The sequence below is a fragment of the Poeciliopsis prolifica genome, unplaced genomic scaffold, assembly GCF_027474105.1.
Source record: "Poeciliopsis prolifica strain line A6 unplaced genomic scaffold, Auburn_PproV2 SCAFFOLD015, whole genome shotgun sequence".
Taxonomy (NCBI): domain Eukaryota; kingdom Metazoa; phylum Chordata; class Actinopteri; order Cyprinodontiformes; family Poeciliidae; genus Poeciliopsis; species Poeciliopsis prolifica.
Genome location: NW_026562390.1, coordinates 7,466,592 through 7,486,674, shown reverse-complemented (window position 1 = coordinate 7,486,674; position 20,083 = coordinate 7,466,592). Strand labels below are relative to the sequence as shown.

Here is a 20,083-nt window from a genome sequence, read left to right as displayed (position 1 = left end):
AAGGAATAACGAAGGTCAGTGGAATCCTTCCTCTGCTTGAGCTGGGAGATGAAGTCATGGCAGATAAAGTCTTCCTCATTCAAGACGTCCTTCATGAAGTTGGAGCCAAACTCATCATTCCACCATTTAGGCGTTCTGGTCAGTTCAGCAAGGAAGAGACAGAGGAGACCAGATCATTGCTCAGCTGCGGATCATTGTAGAGCGAGCAATCGCTAGAGTAAAGTGCTGCCACATCTGGGATTACCCGGTGCCTCTTACTTTAATAGGAACTGTCAATCAAATCTGGCACAACTGTTGTGTTTTGGCAAATTATCAAGGCCCATTTTGTGTTGCAGAGTAAATTATTTCTGTATGTTAATTGTTGTAATGCTATGTAAAATGTAAAATGTTTAGACTTTTGCAAAAAAATATTTAATTAAAACACTTTGGCAGCATACTTCACTTTCTTTTTGTATTAAGTTGAATTGCAAGGAAAACAAATCAAGTACAATTTACAATATATAGTAAAAACAAAAAAATCCATAACCATTTCATATTTTATAATTGTACACCATACATTGATTTAAAAAAAATACTTAAGACAACCTCAAGGAGAAAAATTTTAAAACATAAGTTTCAAGACAACTGTGAAGTTAAGAATCAATCACAACACAATGTTTCACCGGGTCACTTTCAGGAGATGGTTGAGGAATGAAGTGACTGGGTCGTGTGCTTTCTTATCTTCTGTGTTGTGTTGCTCTCCTGATCCATGACCTGACCGTTTGTCTTATTTATTCCCACTGACGCTGTTCGGCAGGGATGTGGGTTTTCACGCGGATTTTGAAAGCAGCAAGGCGTGTGGTTAATATGTCATGTGTTTTATTTTATTTATTTGTTTTATATATATTTTTTATTATTGTTTTTCCCTTTAGTTTTGATGTTTGTGTGTGACAGGAGAGTTTGGATATTTCCGTATCGGTCCAATTCGAAACTGCCACATAAAGGACGATTCTGTATTTTACGACACGGATAGCTATGAGAACCCTAAATCATTCGTACTATACGATTATATTTTTGTAAATGTTGGCTAAAGATTTTTTTTTGTTGTTGTTTTTTTAACTGTACCACTTGAGGGCGACTTTCACTTCCTCTTTATATCTTGTCATTTCTGCTTTTCTATAACACCGATCCTGGATCAGATTTTAAATTTCAGCTTCAGTTTTTTTTTTTTAAACAATGAGTGTTCGCATGAAAACGTGGGACAAGCAAGCTGATCCAGGTACAGTCTGATGGGGAAAGCCTTCTTTGAGGGAAAGAAGCGGACATACGCACATGCTAGCACTTAAGCGCATGAAGCTTTGACAGGCATCCCTCTCGACCAATCAGAAGTGCCATATACTGCTAACTTCCGCTGAGGAAGGCGGGCCTTAGGAGTGGGCGTGAAAGACACGAAAGGAAGAGGAGGTCAAATGAGATGGTAGAGTTTGGAAAGCGTGAGTCTGTCTTAAGGAGAGATAACCAAGTTAATAGAGGTTTGGTGTGATCATATCGTTTATGTTGCACATTTTTGTGCTTCATTTCGAATATAAGAGTGGCGTGATGGGTCTGGGTTCCTTTGTTTGCGGCGAAATAGTTAGTATGAAAGCCTGCTAGCTAATGCTAACCACACATGTAGCGTGTTTCCACAGGGGTTGACAGCAAGAGTTGTTACCAGAACGAAGTTATGACCATTGCTAACTAAAACCCTGCTTTTTTATATACACAAAAGTAATCTATGGTGGTTCTTTTTGGGACGTCCGGTTTGTCTAAAACTTCAGCTTGGTAACGTTGCTGCATCGTCCTGCCACTGGTATTTATCTCTGGGACCTTGTGTCACGGTCACAGCTGTCAGTCATGTTTCACTCCGTGCCCCGACGTCCCATCTGCGAGATCGGGGTCAATACAATGCGGCTCCAGAGCAGCAGGTCTCTCGGGTGCTCTGTGGAGGAGGGCGTGGAGAAACTCCAGAGGTTCCCCATGCTGGGCAGGAACGTGGGCCTGCTTCTCTCCTGGCTGCAGAGAGCAGGTGTGGGCTCCGACAGGGCCTCGGGTCAGAAGAAAAAGAAGGGGCTGCTGTCCATATTTGCTGACCACTGTGGCTTTGTGACCGGTCAAAGGCTCCGGCGGGCCTGCCAAGTGGGCGAGCTTTACTCCAACCTGTACTCCGAGCGGACCAGGTGGACCCTGGTTGGAAACATTTGGCGCAGATTTCAGAACAATCACGCCCCCACAGGGAAACTTGTGGCGGCTCTGGCTGGGGTCTTCTTGTGGGAGAGTGAGAAGATACAAGATGAGGAGATCCACAGGTGAGAACTCCTTGCACTGCACCCATGGATAGTTGGGATGGAGAGATGTTATCCTATTTTAGGGAACTAAAACAGTCACTTTGACAAAGAAATTGCCCTCTTGTTGCAAAATCTTGTTGCTAGAGACATTAGTTTTAATGCACTTCCATGTATATTTTCAGAGCGTGATTGCCTTCAGTAAAAATAGCATGTCATTTACATAAAATTGTAAAATAATTTTTAACATGGCCAGCTTATTTTTATGCAGAACAAAAAAGGTACCAATTTGCTACTTAGACAGTCTTTTATTTGTGGTCATTTGCACCCTTTGAGATTTCAATTGAAGATATAATAAAGGGCATTATAAGTGAAATTATTCATAATTTGCTAAAATTGAGAAATAAATAAACATATTATTTAAGTATGTTGTATGGTTGCAGTTTTCAACGGTTTGTTATGCTGAATATAACAAATTGATGGTAACTCCTTAACTACTCCTTAACCAGCTGGACATAATATAAAAGTGTTGTCCTCACTGATCAACGTCTCCAATTGCAAAGGAGACCCGTGAAGCAATGTTTTGGAGGTTATTATGTTTCAAGTTCTTGCAGTCATGCTGTTGTTGCCAACAATATTGGCCTCTGGATGGACTTTTGCTGTCCACAGCTGATATAAATCAGCTATGGGCAGCATTTACTGCAAGATGGTAACGCTTGCAGTAATCTATGCCACTTTATTCAGCCAGAGGAAACTAGTTACTCTCACGTGTTCTTTGGCATTACATTTTCAGGACTTTAATGCATAGAAACTGAATGACAGAAAGTACTAATTCCATATTTATTATAACCTTAGTATACATTGATACCTATTACCGGCACATGCCTACTTGTAACCAATTGGTGAGTTGGATGGATTTCCCTGTGAGCTGTCATGTGAGCTGTGACTTGTGTGCTAATCCTGTTTTGACACTGGAATTTCTTTAAAGATGTGGACTCGAGTTGGAAGCCATGGAAGGTGTGAAAAAGCTATGCACACCGTCTGGCAACAAGGTCGAGCACCAGGAAGGTGGCTGGGAAGTTGTGGTGGACAAGAAGGATATCAGAGTGTGGAAGAGGCAAATTCCCAACAGCCAGCTCTATGAATACAGAGGTCAGCATGGCCGCTATCTGACACCCAAGTTTCTGATGGGCATGTTGGACAACAATCTGAGTTGGCATTTTTGTTCTTGTGTTTTTCCTGCAGTATTGGGTTCCTACAACGACGTCACACCGAGACAGTTCTTCAATGTGCAGGTAAACTCTCATTCGTCTGTGTCACATTTCGAAGAGCAGTCGACTGAAACTAGTACTTGGAAGCTCATAGAAAAAAGATAGGTTTGGAAAAATGTTTTGTAAGTCATAGGAATTTCCAAAAGTGCTTTTTATGCTGTTTGATATTCAAGTAAAGATAACCCCACAGATAAAAGCGCCCTAATTCAAAAATAAAAAGAGCTGTTTTACTCTTTACTTCCCTTGCGTTAAGAATAATATGTATTCAGTATAGGTAACACTTGTCTATATTTTACAAGTTTTAAGTGTTTTAGATTTTTTTAGCTGTAGCTCATTTCAGTCGATGCCAAGAAATCTAAATAATATTCCTTTGACACTGTTGAATAAAATGTCAACTTCCACTTCTGCTGTTTCAATAATGTTGATAATAAAGATAAAGTCTAGCTAAGATAATGGTTTGTACTGAAATGTCCTCAGAGTTTTAAAAGCCTAAAATTTGGAACAAAAATCCACTGGTGGGTTTGTGCCATACTGGAGGCGGGGAAGTCTGAAAAATTTCTCATTTTATTTTTTTTCTTTTGTTTTATTTTTAATAGCTATGCGTATTGATTCACATAGATGTAAACACAGTTGATTAGCATTTTCTTTTTCGCAACATTTTAAAAAATTCTCTCAAAATTTGTATCACAAAGTTGATGTAAACCATAAATGCTTGTTCTGTTTTTACTAACACTTTTCCCCTTTCCTTCAGTTGGACACTGAGTACAGGAAGAAGTGGGATTCATTGGTCATCAAGCTTGAAGTGGTTGACAGGGACGCCAACACGGGCTCGGAAGTTGTGCACTGGGCGACACACTTTCCAGTAAGTTCGCTGCATATCCTCCCCGTAATGTTTTATGTATTAGAAACAAAGAAATTACCACAATTTTTCAGTTTTAGAAACAAAATTGTCTTTCCTTCACAGTATCCGTTGTATTCAAGAGACTATGTTTATGTGCGGCGGTATGATGTTGACGTGGAAAATAACATGATGGTCTTGGTATCCAGGTGGGTCTCATAAATATTTGTATCTAATTGCAAACTTGATTGGTATTTGGTACGTTTACAGACATAAACCAAATGATGTTTGAATCTCATAACTTGCTGTATGTTGTTGTTTTGTGTAGAGCTGTGCAGCATCCCAGAGTCCCAGAGACTCAAGACTTTGTGAGGGTCCACTCATACCAGTCAAAGATGGTCATTCGTCCTCATAAGTCTTTTGATGAGGTTTGTAATCAGTTTTGAATTATTCAGTTAAACAATGTGTGTTTTTAAAGTTTTGTATTGATTTGGCATTTTTCTTCACAGAATGGGTTTGATTACTTGCTGACCTACAGTGATGATCCACATACGGTCTTTCCTCGTTACTGTGTGAGCTGGATGGTGTCAAGTGGTGAGCTCTTTTTCACTGCCCTAAATTTAAAGTTTCTACGTTTAACTCTTGTTAGATGTATATAAGCGTTCAGTTAAAGTGTATTTAATATACCAGTTTCACACACGGAGCTGAAATAACCACCTCCACTGTCTTGAAAAGTAGATTTTAGGGGTTTCAAAAATTGATTATTTAGCAAATATTTCTACATTCTTCTCTGTTCTGTTAGGTATAATGAGTTTGAATAAAGGCTAACAGTGCAAATATTAATCTTATTTTACTGCTAAAAATAATGTGCAGTGACAATTAATCTAATCTAATTAAGGTTATAACAAATGAGCTCAGAATATTATGATCTTGACGTAACTAAATTGGTATTGTGCCGAAAACATGACTGGGAACTCATCATTTTGTTGTTAAGGTGTAATGAACAACATAGATATAGCAATTGTTACATCACAAAACAAGGTTAACCTGAAATTCCATTTTAGGATGCTGAACTATAATCAAACTGCTGTTACTAAACCATCTTGAGAATTTGTTTTTCTTAGAAGCTGAATAATATTTAATAAAATTTTGGGAAATCCTGAAATTTTGAAATGGCAACTTCATAGGACTGCTGTTCATATTTATTATCTATGTTGGAGAGTTTTATTTATTTATTTTTTTGCTTTAATTGCGTATTTATCATACGTTTCTGAGTAAATTTGCTGGTGAACTCCTTGCCAGGTATGCCAGACTTTCTAGAGAAGCTGCATACTGCTGCCTTGCAGGCCAAGAACTTGGAGGTCAGGATTCATGACTACACCGGCGTCATCAAATCCAGCGAGTCCAGCCGTCAGCCGAGCCAGGAGCGCCTAGGTGCTGAAAACACACACACTGGTGGTCCTGGTCACATCTACGCTTGAGACGGAAGTCGTCCAGGAGTCAACTCTGGCATGTTTTAATTTGCACTTAGAGTCTGTTTGAAGTCCTCCAATGAAACCTTTAGGGTACTGCTACAAATGAACCCCTTAACTGTCACCCCGAACACACCCACATGTAAGTCAATGGGAACATAAGAACTCTGGTGTCCTCATGACAGTTAAGGGGTTTGTAGTCCAACCTGCAGACACAGGTAGATGCCGTTACACTGTTTGTGAATGAGGCAGCCAGAATATAATGGGTGGCATTACTATCCTTGTGGAGACAAGGTGCAGACTGATGATGGCGGCACAGTTTTGGTATCCAGCCCATCCCATGTGTCTCTCATCATTGTTTGGCAGTGGCGTGTCTTCTGTAACAATAAGATCCAGCCAGCTTTCCTGTTTGTGAAGAGGCTTTTGCCAAAACACTGTTTCTCTCTCTCTCTCTCCTTTTTTCAAAGCTCCATGGGAAGTCATGTGGTTTGTCTTGACTTTGATACAGGGAGGTGAATAAGACTGAATCCTGGTGGACTTTATCACTGAAATGCAAGGCCTTGACCCAATGAACCCACTGCCTGATGAAGAACTGTGGCCGCTGTGAGAAATGCTTCACAAGAGGTTCCCGCATTTCATGGATGAGGAGGTTGTAGATTTTTTGCTGCACAATAGGGTAATTTTACTGGATAAGGGGTTGTATGTAAAAAAATAAATAAATAACATCTTTTATTTCTTTCTTTATTTATTTTTTTACATTTGAAGAAGAAAAACAGGAGTTTGTAGACATCTCAGTGTTCAAAGCTGCCAGCCTTCTGAAGATATTGCAGTCTTTCAGCAGTACAGGCATAGTGTCTTATAAAAACCACATAAATCCTCATTACAAAAAGGTACTAATGTGGTTGTAGTGAGGAGGTTGTACAAAACCACACAGAGCCGTGCCCTGCGTAGACCGTGCCACATGACAATTTGTCTGGATGTATATTTAAGCTCTCATTTCAAATCTTGTTTTTTTGCATTTCTCTGTTTAGTTTGTTTTCAGTCTGTGAGTTGCGTGGTTTTCTCCTTTTGTTGTAGATCTGGGACATTTATGGTTTTTATGTGCAAAAAGCTTCACAGTACGTAACCCGAGTTTCAATTATACATTTTCTTTTTCTATGCAGGTTCTACTGAAACGTCATAGTGTTCTCCATCAATGTTTATAATGAGCTGTACGCAGGGTCTCCAATGAATGTACAAAGTTAACCACATGAGGTGGATTGAAACCTTGCCTAATTAAACTGTTTACAGCTTGTTAAATTGGCACCGACATGGTGTTTAACAAAGCTCTCCGTGTTCTACTAAATTGTTATGTTCACAATTTGTAGTTGATGCATCTGAGTGAATCTCTTGTTTCAGTGTAATCCAGTCTGCTTCCTTTTTTTGTGACAAAGTCTGATCCTGAATTTGTTTAATTTACTTCAGTGGTGAAGCATGTCCTGCTTTTTAAATAAACTTGGTAGTGTAAGATAAAAGAAATGTGATGAATTGAAATTTAAATGTTTGTTTCAGATTCAGTCTGCCGTAATTGAACTGAAATGTGAAAATCTCAAGCCAATAAAACATATTTGCTACTGTTAAACGTGTGCATAGATTTTTAAGGCTTTCTCTCAAACTGCAATCTTTTTCGCTGTTCTTATTGGCCCTTTATCGCAAAACGTTTAATTTAACCTCATTAAGTACCTGAGGAGTAGTTCATGTTAACTATTTTTATTTATTGTCAAATGGATTTTGATAAATAAAATAACCTGAATTTGGAGTTTAAAATAAACGTCTTTGTCGCTCTCACCGTCTTCAGCTCGAGAACAGCTGATATATCATCCTGCCAATATCATCAGCATTGTCTCTGTTAAACCAATGTAGTCCAGTCTAATGGGATAAGGTATAAACCTCGTACTGCAGTCTGGGTGAAAGGTCGGAGAGAAGCTGCAGAGGCGCCCCGTGGTTTTACTGAAAGCACTGCTGAATTGATCTGCTGCTGAAAAATACTGTCAGATTTATGCTACAAAACGTTTTGTTCATTATACTAAGCTTAATGTAGTATTTATTTAGTTAGACTATTACGCCAACAAAAAAAAAAAATACAAGAAATGCAACTTTTCTTTGTTTTTTTTATCACGTTTACTATGTCGATATAGAAAAAGTACTGAGCATTTTAATTTACATAAGTATTTTCTTTTTGGATATATCTTTTGATTAATACTTTTTAAAATTCAGTTAAAGTGGACTCAGTTATTTAAAAAAATCTCATCAAGGTAAAACTAATGCATATTATACATCATTCTGAAGTATAATTTTTAATTTAAATAGGACTGTGTTACAAAAAGTATGATATATTTAGATATATTAAATACATATTTTTGATATGCAATGAATTTTACACAATAACTTAACAAAGGGTAATATGCAATATTTATAGGTAGTGCAATCTATAACCACCATACATGATGTGTTTTTATTGGCTATAATCTTTCTTCTTTTTGAATAGATTTTTTTTTCATTCATTGCTTTGCTGTAAAATTTCAGATTATGAAGTCTGACAGATCTTATTAGGCCTTCAATATCTTACATTATATTTGTAGTTTGCCTTTTTTGTTTGATAACATTTGTTTTTTATGTTATTTAAATAAAGATTTCATTCTTTCACGCATGGAGCACTCAGAGAAATCATTTTGGAGACGGGAGCAGTTCAAGTCCTCATTCAATGTTTGCAGCAATTTTGTTTCACCCATAGCTACATAACTTTTCCATCTCTATCCCATATTTTGGACTTTTTTGTACTTATTACCAAAGCAGAAAGAAATGTGCATTAACATTTACAAGAATACTTTATAATTTTCTCGTAGCTTCTGTACGGTACACTATAAATGCAAAGTAAATGGCAATTCTCCCTTTTGCACTGGTGGCTTATACATAAAAATAAGGTGATCTTGTATTCGTCTGTGCGTGTCCTGCTTTCTGGATCTCCAAAATTGCTGCAGTTTTATTGATTTTCTTGACTTTATTTTAACAAAGACATTTTGACAAGTCAGACAATGAACAAAATCAAAGCAGTAATGATTTAATTTCCCAATAGCTAAAGTAGCTGGTATTTATAACCCCCCTTTTGATTTAATGTTAGTGTCATGGGTTACTAATGCTTATCAGTAATTGTTGAAATGTTCTCAATATAACCTTGAGAATAATAAAAAAAGAATAACTAGACAGAAAATATAGCTGAGGAGTTACAGTTTTAAAAAATACATGAAGTTTTGACAATGCAAGTTATTTTTATTCATGTAAATATTGATGATGAACCTGTGAAACACTTTCATGTTACATATTTATTTATGGTATTTCTCCATTAAGAAGTTCACCATGTATAGTGCAAGGGTGGTCATTCATGGTGAGTTCTAAACTAGAGAAAATATATTTGTGGTTCTTATTCAAGACAAAACAAAACAAAAAAATAGGCAAAATATGAATCGATTACAATAGGAGACACAAGGAAACGAAGAGTCTGGTTTTCACAAATAAAATTTATTGATGCAGTGTATCAGTTCTGATCAGACAACAATGACTGAATTTAAATAAGCAGCTGAGCTCTGGATAGAAAAGAATAAAGTAATTTCATCATTAATCCAGGTACATAAACTCATTCTGAACACTTGTGTTTCAGTCTTTGTGCAGCAGTGGTTTGATTTACGCATCTGTGATGCGTCTGCACTTCTGACAGGCGGAGGATCGTTTTAATGTATGACCTCTAGAGACTGAATTATTGGACGGAGTTAAAAGCCACCGAGCACTTACTGTAATTGATCGTATCTATGAATGGGACATATTTTGGCCACCCAGCTTGTAGATAATGACAGCTTTATCTGTTTGAATAATTTGAACTACATGACTTCTGCCCCCACCACCTCCATTCAGTTTATTCAACTGAATAAATGAACACACACAGAGCATTTAGTTTCAGTTTATTGGTCATAGTTCCGAATTTTAATGTGCATAAAGAAGTAAAACAAGACACCTTGATTCAAACCAAACTCAGAAAAAAAAATATTCAGGGGCTTGCAGTTATTATCAACTCTTCATCCCTATTACAGGTTTTCACATAGAGAAAATGCAAAACTGTGAACATGTAAAATATTTTGAGACCTTCGCTTGGGAGATGACTGTAGCTTGCGCTCACAAGCTTCCAAGGTGCTTGGCACAACCATGGACACAGGATGCACTGCATGGTTAGATCAAGCACAATGGGGTCTTGGGCAAAGACAAGAAAAGCTAACACATATCGCCAAAGTCTTGCCCTGCATTTCCGCCAAAGAACAGTGCATATCATTGAATTCACATGGTAGAAGGGCTTTTACAAAATAACACATTTTTTATTTCTTAAAATATACATATTCTCTTAGCCTAAGCTTAAATCCTAAAAAACTCTGTTATGATTTGTTTTTCCTTTGGTTTCTACAATAGAATAATCCAGTTCAGTTCAGTAGCTTCTACTAGGTAAAGTCAAAAAGTTCTTTTGAGTCCTATCTTGTCGTTTAATTGGCTAGAACCTTTGGTTAAACTTAGATCCCGCAGTTAAAAACATCTGCAGAATATTAAAAAAAAGATTAGTCATAGGTCATGCTCACTGCGGAAAAAAAAGGTACCACCCTTCCTGCGCACAAACTGCGTCAAACCCCACCCTCTCGCCCTTCTCGCCTTTGTTTTAGACACGCCTGAACAGAAAATTCTGTAACTTCTTTTTAAAATATGCATTCGATACACCAAATAATTTTCACTATGATGTGTGCAACAAGTCTAAGATTCACTGGCTTGCTTTTTTCTTGCAAGTCATATGGGTATTTTCCCACTGATCAATAAAAACTGAGTTTGGGCGATCTAACTTAAACTCATTGGGTCTCGAAGAACCCATACTCTCGAATTTAGCTTGTAATTAACTCTAAAAGAGCCATGGTGGCCCACTGACCTCAGGAATTACAGCTGTATCTCTGCAGTCCATCTGCGGACATTGACCATCTCCTCAACGCAAAGACACGACCCGTCTTAGATCTCAGTACTAACCTTGTTATCGGCCAGTGAGTGCAATATCAAGAGTCGAGATACCATCAAGCTAAGGGAGTCGTTTCCCCAAAAGGTTTCTCAATCTTGTTACCTTCTCCAGTGTCTCTTTCAGCTCCCCAGAGACGTCTTACTCAAACGAGAAAGCGTGGTGAGATAATCAACTTAGAGCTCAGACAACTGAACCACTTTGTGTGATGAAATGATGTCGTAATGAATATCAATGCAGCAAGGAAAAACTCGCTATTCGTAGGGACCAAATGGTTCAGGAGTTGGAGGGATTTGTGCGAAGATGGTGGGCGATGGCGGTGGAAGTTTTTCAGGATTAGCATGTTTCTGTAAGATGAAATAAAGCTGATGATTTTAATGTTCTGATGATTATGACACATGAATATACTATCTTACCTTACTTTTTCCAAGCTTTCAGAAGGGTCATCCTAACAGAGATCTTTCAGGAACTGCTACCAAATTATCTATAAATCTTGATTTTGAATAGAAATGTTAGAAAAGACAAACCAGATGTTAAATGCTCTTTTGACTGAAGGTCAAAGCAACCTACCGCTAAATAAAACACTCTTCATCTACTTTGGATTTTCCAGACAACTTCTAGCCAAGAAACCCACCTTTGTATCCCTTGGCCTCAGGTTGCTGTTTGGTGATGAAGACGCCTGGATGATCTGAGTCGAGTCTTGGGGTCTTCTAGCTGGCTCTACTTGTGAAAGACTGTTCTGACTTCATCCTCAGCAGCCTTCAAGTCCCCATCTCCTGTGCCCCTCCTTCAAGCTAGGAGGAGTTGGCGACATTCTCTTGGGATAGGTGCTATGGCAATGAAGACTTGGTCAATCTGGGATTGGATACGGGGTTGGTGGAGTTTGGGGTAGGTGGGGGCAGCCGGTTCCGCATTTCATAAATATTAATACATAGTCTGCCCTCTCTAAATGGGTGGATTCTTTAATTTTGTTAGAGGGGGAAGTGCTTTATTCACTTAATGGCTTTTATTAGTGCCCAGTCCTCAACTCTTTCATTAGCTAAAGTGCTGCTATAATTTACAGGGTAAAAAGGGGAGTGGGGTAGAAGCGCTGTCTGGGGAGGGCTGATCTTGCTGTTGCTGGACAGTAGACCTCACGCTCAACCACTGCAGGTTTTACTAAAGAGCATCTGGTTAGTTACATTCAGTCTATAACAAAAAAAAAAATCTCCCATTCAGAACCTTTTGGTCTTGTTAAAATTACCTGGACTTTCTTTCAAACATTGTATAAAGACCTTGATTCTCAACATTGCATTGGAACAATTTAAGTTTATAGATTTTGGGAAATTAAATGGTTTTCAGTAGTGCCAAAAACATTCCAGTATTGCCAAGCTAAGTCTTCCAGTTTTTTCTTTCCAGAAAACTAAATATTTCACACTTCTTGTGAATAGAGATAAATCAGGGCTGCAAATGTTCTTCAAATAGCTTTTGTTTGATATTCTCCACATGAGAAGTTTCGCCAAGTTTGAAAACCCCTGATAAATCACAATATTTGTTGTTTTATAATAAAACAGGGATTAGCTTTGCTCTGACTTTAAGTTTTCATCTTCAAAAAGCTCCATCTATATTCTTTTACTGTATTTGTCATCATTCATTTATTCAGGACCACATAGTTACAGGAATCTGCATTACAGGAATCTGCATTACTTAAAGCAGTTAAAACAAATAAGAGAAAAATAAAAAGCAATAAATTCATCACGATTTGGATTTCTATATATACAGCAAAGTTGAATTTTTTGAAATAGAAAACAAGAAAGATAACCAATATTTGCTGTGTCGGCAGCACCACTTGCCTTTGCACGTACTAAAGCGATCGGCTTTATTCGCCGACTTGTATCTGCAGTAACAACATGGCTCCTCCACCCTCCGCTGGTGCATGCAGCATACTAACAGCAGTCTCTGCCACAGAGCCCATGGCTGATAATAAAAGCTTTATTTTTGCTCTCTGGAGTTTTGTTACTTGCAAACAACTTACATCTGATGACCCCCAGAACACATTTGAGCAAATGAACTGATTAACCTGAGTGGCTGTACCCCACAGGAATGGGTGGGGGAGGAACGAGCCCAGCAGTCTGAATAACTGGCTTCATCATCAATGTCACATAAATCACTTTTGCTTTCAAACAAGGCTTTTTTTTAAATTTTACCTCCTCTTCAGCCAGACTGAAATGTTCGCAGTGACACGAGTTCTTCAACGTCACACTGCAGAAACGCTTTAGTCGCAAATTACATGCAGCTCGTGCAAACTGAACCATGGCAGAGGAAACAAGATAAATTCAATTGTACATTTATATTTTTATTGTACAGCTTTGGGTTGTTAATGCAAGCCTTAACCAACATTCAATATGAACTATTTATGGTGTTAGGTACCGCGGGTACTTCCAGATGTGTCGCATTGATGTCACTATTACAACAACACAGCAAACAACTTGACCACATGACAAAGGTGTTTTAATTGACATCTGGTGATATTTGCTGAGCCATGCAGTGATTCGAAACCCAGTTCACTTTTTCACCAACTGGATAACATCTTCATCCTCCATAACATGGTCCTTCCCCACTTTCTGGGGGTTGTGTTTCACAGAGGAGCCCCACACCAGCGCGCTGGAAGAAAAAGGAAAAAAAAAAAGAAAACCATTTATTCTTGGCTAAAATTAGCAATTTACTATAGAGTGGCTAACATGGCAAAAAAGCATTTAGGTAAAGACAGAAAATCTCTCTAACTGCATGTGTCACAGTTTGACCAATCATCTCCCTCGAGGACGTTTAATGCTCTAAAGCACTAACACAGGGAGTGATTGATGGCTCTGCCTCACCCATTAAGAGATGCGGGTAAAATATAATGTAAGGTACAAAACTAAACTCACACATCCTGAAATGTCCAGAAAAACACCAGTTATTAACAAGATTTTTTTATCATTTAAATTAGGAATGCAGGGTCTGAAGAAAAAACCCTTTTCTCATACCCAGAGATAATCAAAGTACCGGTACTCATATCTGAGTTTTATCTTAAAAATATTACAAATCTGAACATTAACCTGAGTTTCAGCAAAGAGTGAATGAATGTAGCAAAACCTCCCCAAGTAGGTCCTGCATCAGTTTTACAATTTGATTTCATTTACTTTACAGACACCTGCACAGTCTTGATGATAGAGCAGAGTGAACAGAATGTGTACAAATGCAGTGCAGCATGCAGAGTTTGATGAAGAGCGTGGCTGTTGCCTTGGATAACGTGCAAATCTTGAAACTGCTCTGCATGTAAAATACATCTGCAGGGCCATCATTAATCTAACTGTGCTATTGTACAGATGCCAGATCTCAGGCTGACTCAGGCAGCACTAATATGAACACTCGAAGCTGTGAAGGATAAAATTCCTCTTATATAGAAAGAGGCAATTGTCATCACTGACTTTTTATTTATTTAGACAGCTCTATATTTTAAGATGTTTGTTTACTTCACTTTAAGCGTATGTTTTGAATTATATATACACTAAGATTATTTACTGTTTCAATTTAGTGTTTAATTGCAACTATTTCTGTTAATCTAAACCTAAACATATTTTAAAATTAAATGTGCCATTCATAAATATTTTCATTTACAATACGACTGGTATACATATCCTTGGGTGTTTCCATTTTTTTCTCATTAGTCCTTCTTGTCTATAGCATGTAATAAATAGAAGGTAATGGTTCTAACGAGGTGTTCAGTCATTTACTGCAATAACTTCTTTTTAGCTTATGACACATCCATTGTTTCTGAAATTTGTGATTTTTAAAAAAATCCCATAAAATTTATGAAACACACTAAATTAAGTGTTAAATCTGGAATAAACTGTGAAGTACTTACTACTTGAATTCTTTGATGAGATTTTTGTGAATCTTTAAGCAGAAGTCCTCGACCGAAGTTCGTCCGTCAGGGAGTACAACAGGAGATGTGTAATCAGGAAGTTGGCCTTTGGGTTTGGTGTAGCTGTAAGTGAGAACATTACAATCAGATTTTAACTCGCCAATATGCAAATATTTCATTTTGCCCACTTCAATCAGAATTCCCACAGAAATACAAAAAGAACAAATCAATCCCCCCTTACATGCGAACAAGCTTCAGGTAGTCCCACATCCTCTCCAGCAGGTCATCAAAGTTCCAGCGGTGGTGGGCAGAGATTGGCACGCAGTGGGGCACCTTGTAGATGATGTCCAGCTCCTCGATGGAGATCTGGTCGATTTTGTTCAGCACGTATATGCACGGGATGTAGACCCTGAGGAGAAATGATTGGAGTCAGTAAGTACTTGCCTCTGACAATAAATTTGACCAAATGTGAAAGGAAGAAAAAAAAGTCTCTTTACTAACTGCATTTTGTCTTCCACTTAAGTCACGACTTGAAGCAGACTTTAACGTGACATTTATTTTTAGCAAACCGCAAGACGCAACACATCGCAATGTGTCACTGCTAATTTAATGAAGCCAAACTAAAATGGAAAAGCACAGTGTGCAGCTCCTCTTTTAAAAATTCCAATGTATTGTTCTCTTACATTGCTGTGCAGATACGTGACTCCACTCTCATTTGCAGCATTGCTGTAGTTCATTAAGTTTTACAGATACTAGTGACTGTATGTTTCAGGTCCACCACAGCTTTTGAAGTTAGAATATTGAGCAGTCCACAAAAAAGGTTCTTTTTCTTATTTTAAGACATTTTCTTTAAATTAGATGCCTTGTTTGAGATCACTGTAATTATGTAATAATTATTGCAGTCTCTTCTCCTAGAAACTCTCACTCAACCGCCTTCCCACCCAAAAAAGAAAAAAAACATATATGCAAATGAGATAACAGAAACAGACTGTCTGCTGTAATTTCTGTGCCTAGTAGAGATTTTTGTTGATATTCAACATTTGTCACATAATTCTATCTCGGAAACCAGCTTTTAAGGAGAGATTTAGGTGCAGCTGCACTGCCGTAGACATATGACATTTGATTTCAGAAAGCAACAAGCCACACCCAAAAAGACGAACAACGGAGAGCCCGCCTCAGCAGCTTACCGATTTCCCTCCACCACATCGATGAGGTCATCAGCCGTGACGTCGCTGCGCAGGGTGATGTCGGCGTTGTGGATCTTATACTCGGCCAGGATGCTCTTAACGGTTTCGGAATCTAGCTCACTTTGTGCACACTTGACGACACAGATGAAAAGGAAAAGACGCAGAATAAAAATATTTTAAATTTGCACCAATGAATACTTTTTGTCAGCAAGATAAGCAAAAAACGGGTAAAATAATTTCCCCAAAGCCTCTACTTATTATGGTGCTTATTACCTGATCTAATTTTATAAAATGTTTTGTATTGATGTTTTAAAATGATTCCTGTTAAGTATATTTTTGCATGATATTTTGACACCTAGTAATATTTCTGGTGACCTATTTTACATGGTAAATTACTTTCTTAACCTTTTTTTGCTCTGCTAAATGTTTTACTACATATTTTAGTAACTGTTTTATGCAGAATATCATTAAGCATTTATGACAATACTCCCCTTATGTATAATATTTTCAGCATGTTCAGGAAACTTGTCTTTATCTTACTGTTACCATATTTGTTAGTGAGCTAGAAATACATATCAAGTTGAAGTAGATTCTTGTTAGAATCGTTTTTTAAAAACAGGAACATATAATGCAACCATTGTTGGTTCTATATGAGAAATCCTGCAGTGCAGTGAGAGACGTACTGTAGCAGTAAAGTTGATGCCTCCTTTGTCCTTCTTCTTGAAACCAATGTTGGGCGGTTGCTTGTTAAGTCGGATGCCAAAGCCCTCCAGCTCATGTTCTATTAGCTTCTTATGAACAAGAGGCTTTAACACATCAAGCACTATCAGGATTAGATTGCAAGTTCGAGCCACTGAGAGAGAAAGGGAGAGAGGAAAACAATAGTTTAGATGAGGGAATACATTTTATGTCTTCAGTGGATACAATTAAAAATATAAAAACAACAGTTGTTCCTTATATTTCTTTACTAGTGTTAAACAGCTGTAACAGTTCAGTGTTTGCCAGAGTTCATCCTCATGACCATTATTAAATGCAGCACAGTTATGGTGGTATAACATGAATCAATAAACTAAGCTAGCAAAAGATCATCTTTTGGTATAAAAAGACATTCTATATGTCAGATTTCCATAAAGGGCAGAGAGAATCAAGTCTTAAAATACTTTTTCACACTATATTTTCTTTTGTCATATTTATCCAGACCTGAAAAATCTTCAGTTAAATTTTCATACTTTTCAAGCCTGTACAATAACCATGCTAATATTTCTAACAATTTGCATGCATTAACATAAACCTAGGGAAACTCAAATTGCAAAAATAATAATTTGGATGTTTTTTAAGGTTTTCAACAAATATCAATAATCCCAACAGTACCTGCAATAACCTGCCTGCCTCTGCCCTTGCCATCCTTGGCTCCCTCAATGATTCCAGGTAGATCCAAAAGCTAAGAAGAAATCATTTAAAAGGGATACTTTTTTTACTCAACCACACTTCTGCATATTTTCCCATATGGTAAAGAAAGAGTTTATTTTTGTACCTGAATTTTGGCACCTTTATACCGAATGACTCCAGGCACCGTTGTAAGGGTGGTGAACTCATATGCTGCAACTTCTGAATACACACCCGCAAGGTTACTGAGCAGTGTGGACTTTCCTACGGATGGGAAACCCACAAAACCCACTCTGGCATCACCAGTTTTTGCCACGTCAAAGCCTGAAAGTCAGAGAAACATCAAAATATTAACTATATTTCTAAGTTTTATAGGAAAGTCACTTTACTCAGAAGGAAATAAACCAAGATTACAGTAGTACTTGGAATAAATCCACAGTATTGAGATACTACCTTCCCCTGTTGCACCCCCACTGCCTCCTTTTGGTGTGATCAGCTCCCTCCTCAGCTTTGCTAGACGTGCTTTGAGCAGACCCAAGTGGTGAGCTGTGGCCTTGTTCTTCTGTGTCCTGGCCATCTACAGGAAGTTGTTGGCATTTGAACATCGATCATCATCAAAAGGAAATTTATTATGTCTTTGAACCAAAAACGTAACACTGAGTAATTTATCAGAACATCTGCTCCACTATTTAACAATGATTTCATCTGAAAATACAAAGTTATGTGTTTATTTTTGTATCTTATTTCTAAAATGAAGAAAAAAAAATTACAAAAAAACCCCAACAAATTTTAAGAATTAGAAACAAATTTCCAATTTATTATTATTATTATTTTTTACATAAAACTAATACGGTAGGAAATATATATCCGAGGTATATTGAGGATAAAGTTCTTCTAGCAAATATGTACAGTGCAGACTGTATATTTAGTTGACCACAGCAGGTTCAGCAGATAGAAAAAACAATGCAACAACAATGCTTGCAACTTTTTTTCAGACATAAAACAACAGTGATCAAATTTGAATTTTTTTTTTTAGAACACCAAGCTCATTGACGATTAAAGACAAGGTATCTGTATTACAGCTCAAACAAGAAATAAACGTAACATTAATATTTTGTGAGTACAAAACATGCAGTTTACGCTAAAACAAAATTGCAGTGCTGAAAACACATGTATTAGATATTAATAGCTTATACAGTAACCTCAAATCCATCAAATAATTACATTTTTAAGAAGATAAACCGAACACTAACAAGAAATAAAACAAATAAATATTGAAAAACAGTCAATAAAAGGTTTACAATAAAACGTTGTTTCGTAAGGAATTATATTATGTACATATTTGACACAGTTAATCGTCATTCATTTTTTGTTTCGTAATGTTGGACCAATGGTCATAATCCTTAAAGATAGTTCAAATGTATAATTAATACTGCCTGCAAACAGTTTGTTTTCTCTATCAGACAGCCTTTTCTGTTGTTTTTTTAATCATGTCACTTATTTTGGCTGCTAGTTGAACTGGGAGTTATTACAATGACAATATTGGTACTACTGTTGAGTTCAATTCATAGTATATCTGTAAGTTCAATACAAATATATATTTTTTTACGTAAAAGCGATCACAATGAAAAAGCCGGGATGCTAAAAACTACTGGTATTAGAATATTTCAGCTACTGCTAACAGCTAACTGTTAGCTAAAACGTGACTAACTCAACTACTCCCATCTGGTAATGTTTATCTTACCTCATTTTCTATCTCCGCTATCTTGGCGAGTATACTCATTATGACTATGTATCCAGTTCGCACTTAACGTCAATGAAATTATTTGTAGAAATTTTACAAATGATTTGGCAACGTTTAGCCGTTTTAGCAAGCACACGCCACAGAACTGCCGCTGTACGAGAATTCACAGCAAATCTCGCGATGTCAAAGGAGCAAGGAGCGCATTACCCGGTGTTTTGGCTGACAGGAAACTGCTTCACTAGTTAGGAATAATCTGTTTCATTATTAATGTTTGTTGTAATATAATTGCTATCTATCTATCTATCTATCTATCTATCTATCTATCTATCTATCTATCTATCTATCTATCTATCTATCTATCTATCTATCTATCTATCTATCTATCTATCTATCTATCTATCTATCTATCTATCTATCTATCTGTCTGTCTGTCTGTCTGTCTGTCTGTCTGTCTGTCTGTCTGTCTGTCTGTCTGTCTGTCTGTCTATCTATCTATCTATCTATCTATCTATCTATCTATCTATCTATCTATCTATCTATCTATCTATCTATTTATCTATCTATCTATCTGTCTGTCTGTCTGTCTGTCTGTCTGTCTGTCTGTCTATCTATCTGATAAAAAAATTTCTGTGCTCATTTATGGATTATTTATTGATTAATATATTGATTATTTGTTTATAGAAACAAATGAATGTATCACGCTTAGGTATATTACAAACTTTGTATTTATTATGGAGTAGCTTTCAACAATTAAACAATTTTCCCTTGGGGATCAATAAAGTACATTCTATTCTATTCTATTCTATTCTATTCTATTCTATTCTAATATGTTTCAATTCATTTGAATTGCAGCACTTTTTAGGACAATGCAAGAAAGATCTTAAATCAAAACTCATTTTTATAAGTTTGCTCCCAGGCTGAA

General features: G+C 37.1%; 2 protein-coding genes across 3 annotated transcripts; one reads left to right on the top strand and one right to left on the bottom strand.

Moving 5' to 3' along the window:
• Nucleotides 1-1,522: 1,522 nt before the first annotated feature.
• stard7 (StAR-related lipid transfer (START) domain containing 7) lies at nt 1,523-7,502 on the top strand. Of its 2 annotated transcripts, none has more exons than XM_055040544.1 (8): nt 1,523-2,324; nt 3,289-3,452; nt 3,546-3,595; nt 4,323-4,433; nt 4,536-4,618; nt 4,738-4,837; nt 4,919-5,003; nt 5,756-7,502. In XM_055040544.1, exons 1-8 carry the CDS (start codon nt 1,873-1,875, stop codon nt 5,782-5,784), a joined length of 1,074 nt encoding a protein of 357 aa, XP_054896519.1. In that variant the 5' UTR covers nt 1,523-1,872; the 3' UTR covers nt 5,785-7,502. The 2 variants fall into 2 exon arrangements, with proteins under 2 accessions (XP_054896519.1, XP_054896518.1); XM_055040543.1 differs by having other exon boundaries at nt 5,712-7,502.
• A 5,929-nt stretch (nt 7,503-13,431) lies between these two features.
• drg1 (developmentally regulated GTP binding protein 1) lies at nt 13,432-19,321 on the bottom strand. Its single transcript, XM_055040754.1, has 9 exons — nt 19,162-19,321; nt 17,871-17,994; nt 17,566-17,741; nt 17,403-17,472; nt 16,715-16,884; nt 16,032-16,162; nt 15,086-15,253; nt 14,845-14,967; nt 13,432-13,601 (listed from the first exon to the last, which is right to left on the bottom strand). The coding sequence occupies exons 1-9, from the start codon at nt 19,198-19,200 to the stop codon at nt 13,502-13,504; spliced, it is 1,101 nt and encodes a 366-aa protein (XP_054896729.1). The 5' UTR covers nt 19,201-19,321; the 3' UTR covers nt 13,432-13,501.
• Nucleotides 19,322-20,083: the final 762 nt, after the last annotated feature.

Coding starts and splice junctions, on each gene's coding strand:
- stard7 (XM_055040543.1), top strand. CDS start 1,873: ATGTTTCACTCCGTGCCCCGACGTCCCATCTGCGAGATCGGGGTCAAT. Junction 2,325..3,288: donor CAAGATGAGGAGATCCACAG/GTGAGAACTCCT, acceptor ATTTCTTTAAAG/ATGTGGACTCGAGTTGGAAG. Junction 3,453..3,545: donor CCAGCTCTATGAATACAGAG/GTCAGCATGGCC, acceptor TTTTTCCTGCAG/TATTGGGTTCCTACAACGAC.
- drg1 (XM_055040754.1), bottom strand. CDS start 19,200: ATGAGTATACTCGCCAAGATAGCGGAGATAGAAAATGAG. Junction 16,885..17,402: donor AGGCAGGCAGGTTATTGCAG/GTACTGTTGGGA, acceptor TTTCTCTCTCAG/TGGCTCGAACTTGCAATCTA. Junction 13,602..14,844: donor CTCATCAAAGAATTCAAGTA/GTAAGTACTTCA, acceptor TTTTTCTTCCAG/CGCGCTGGTGTGGGGCTCCT.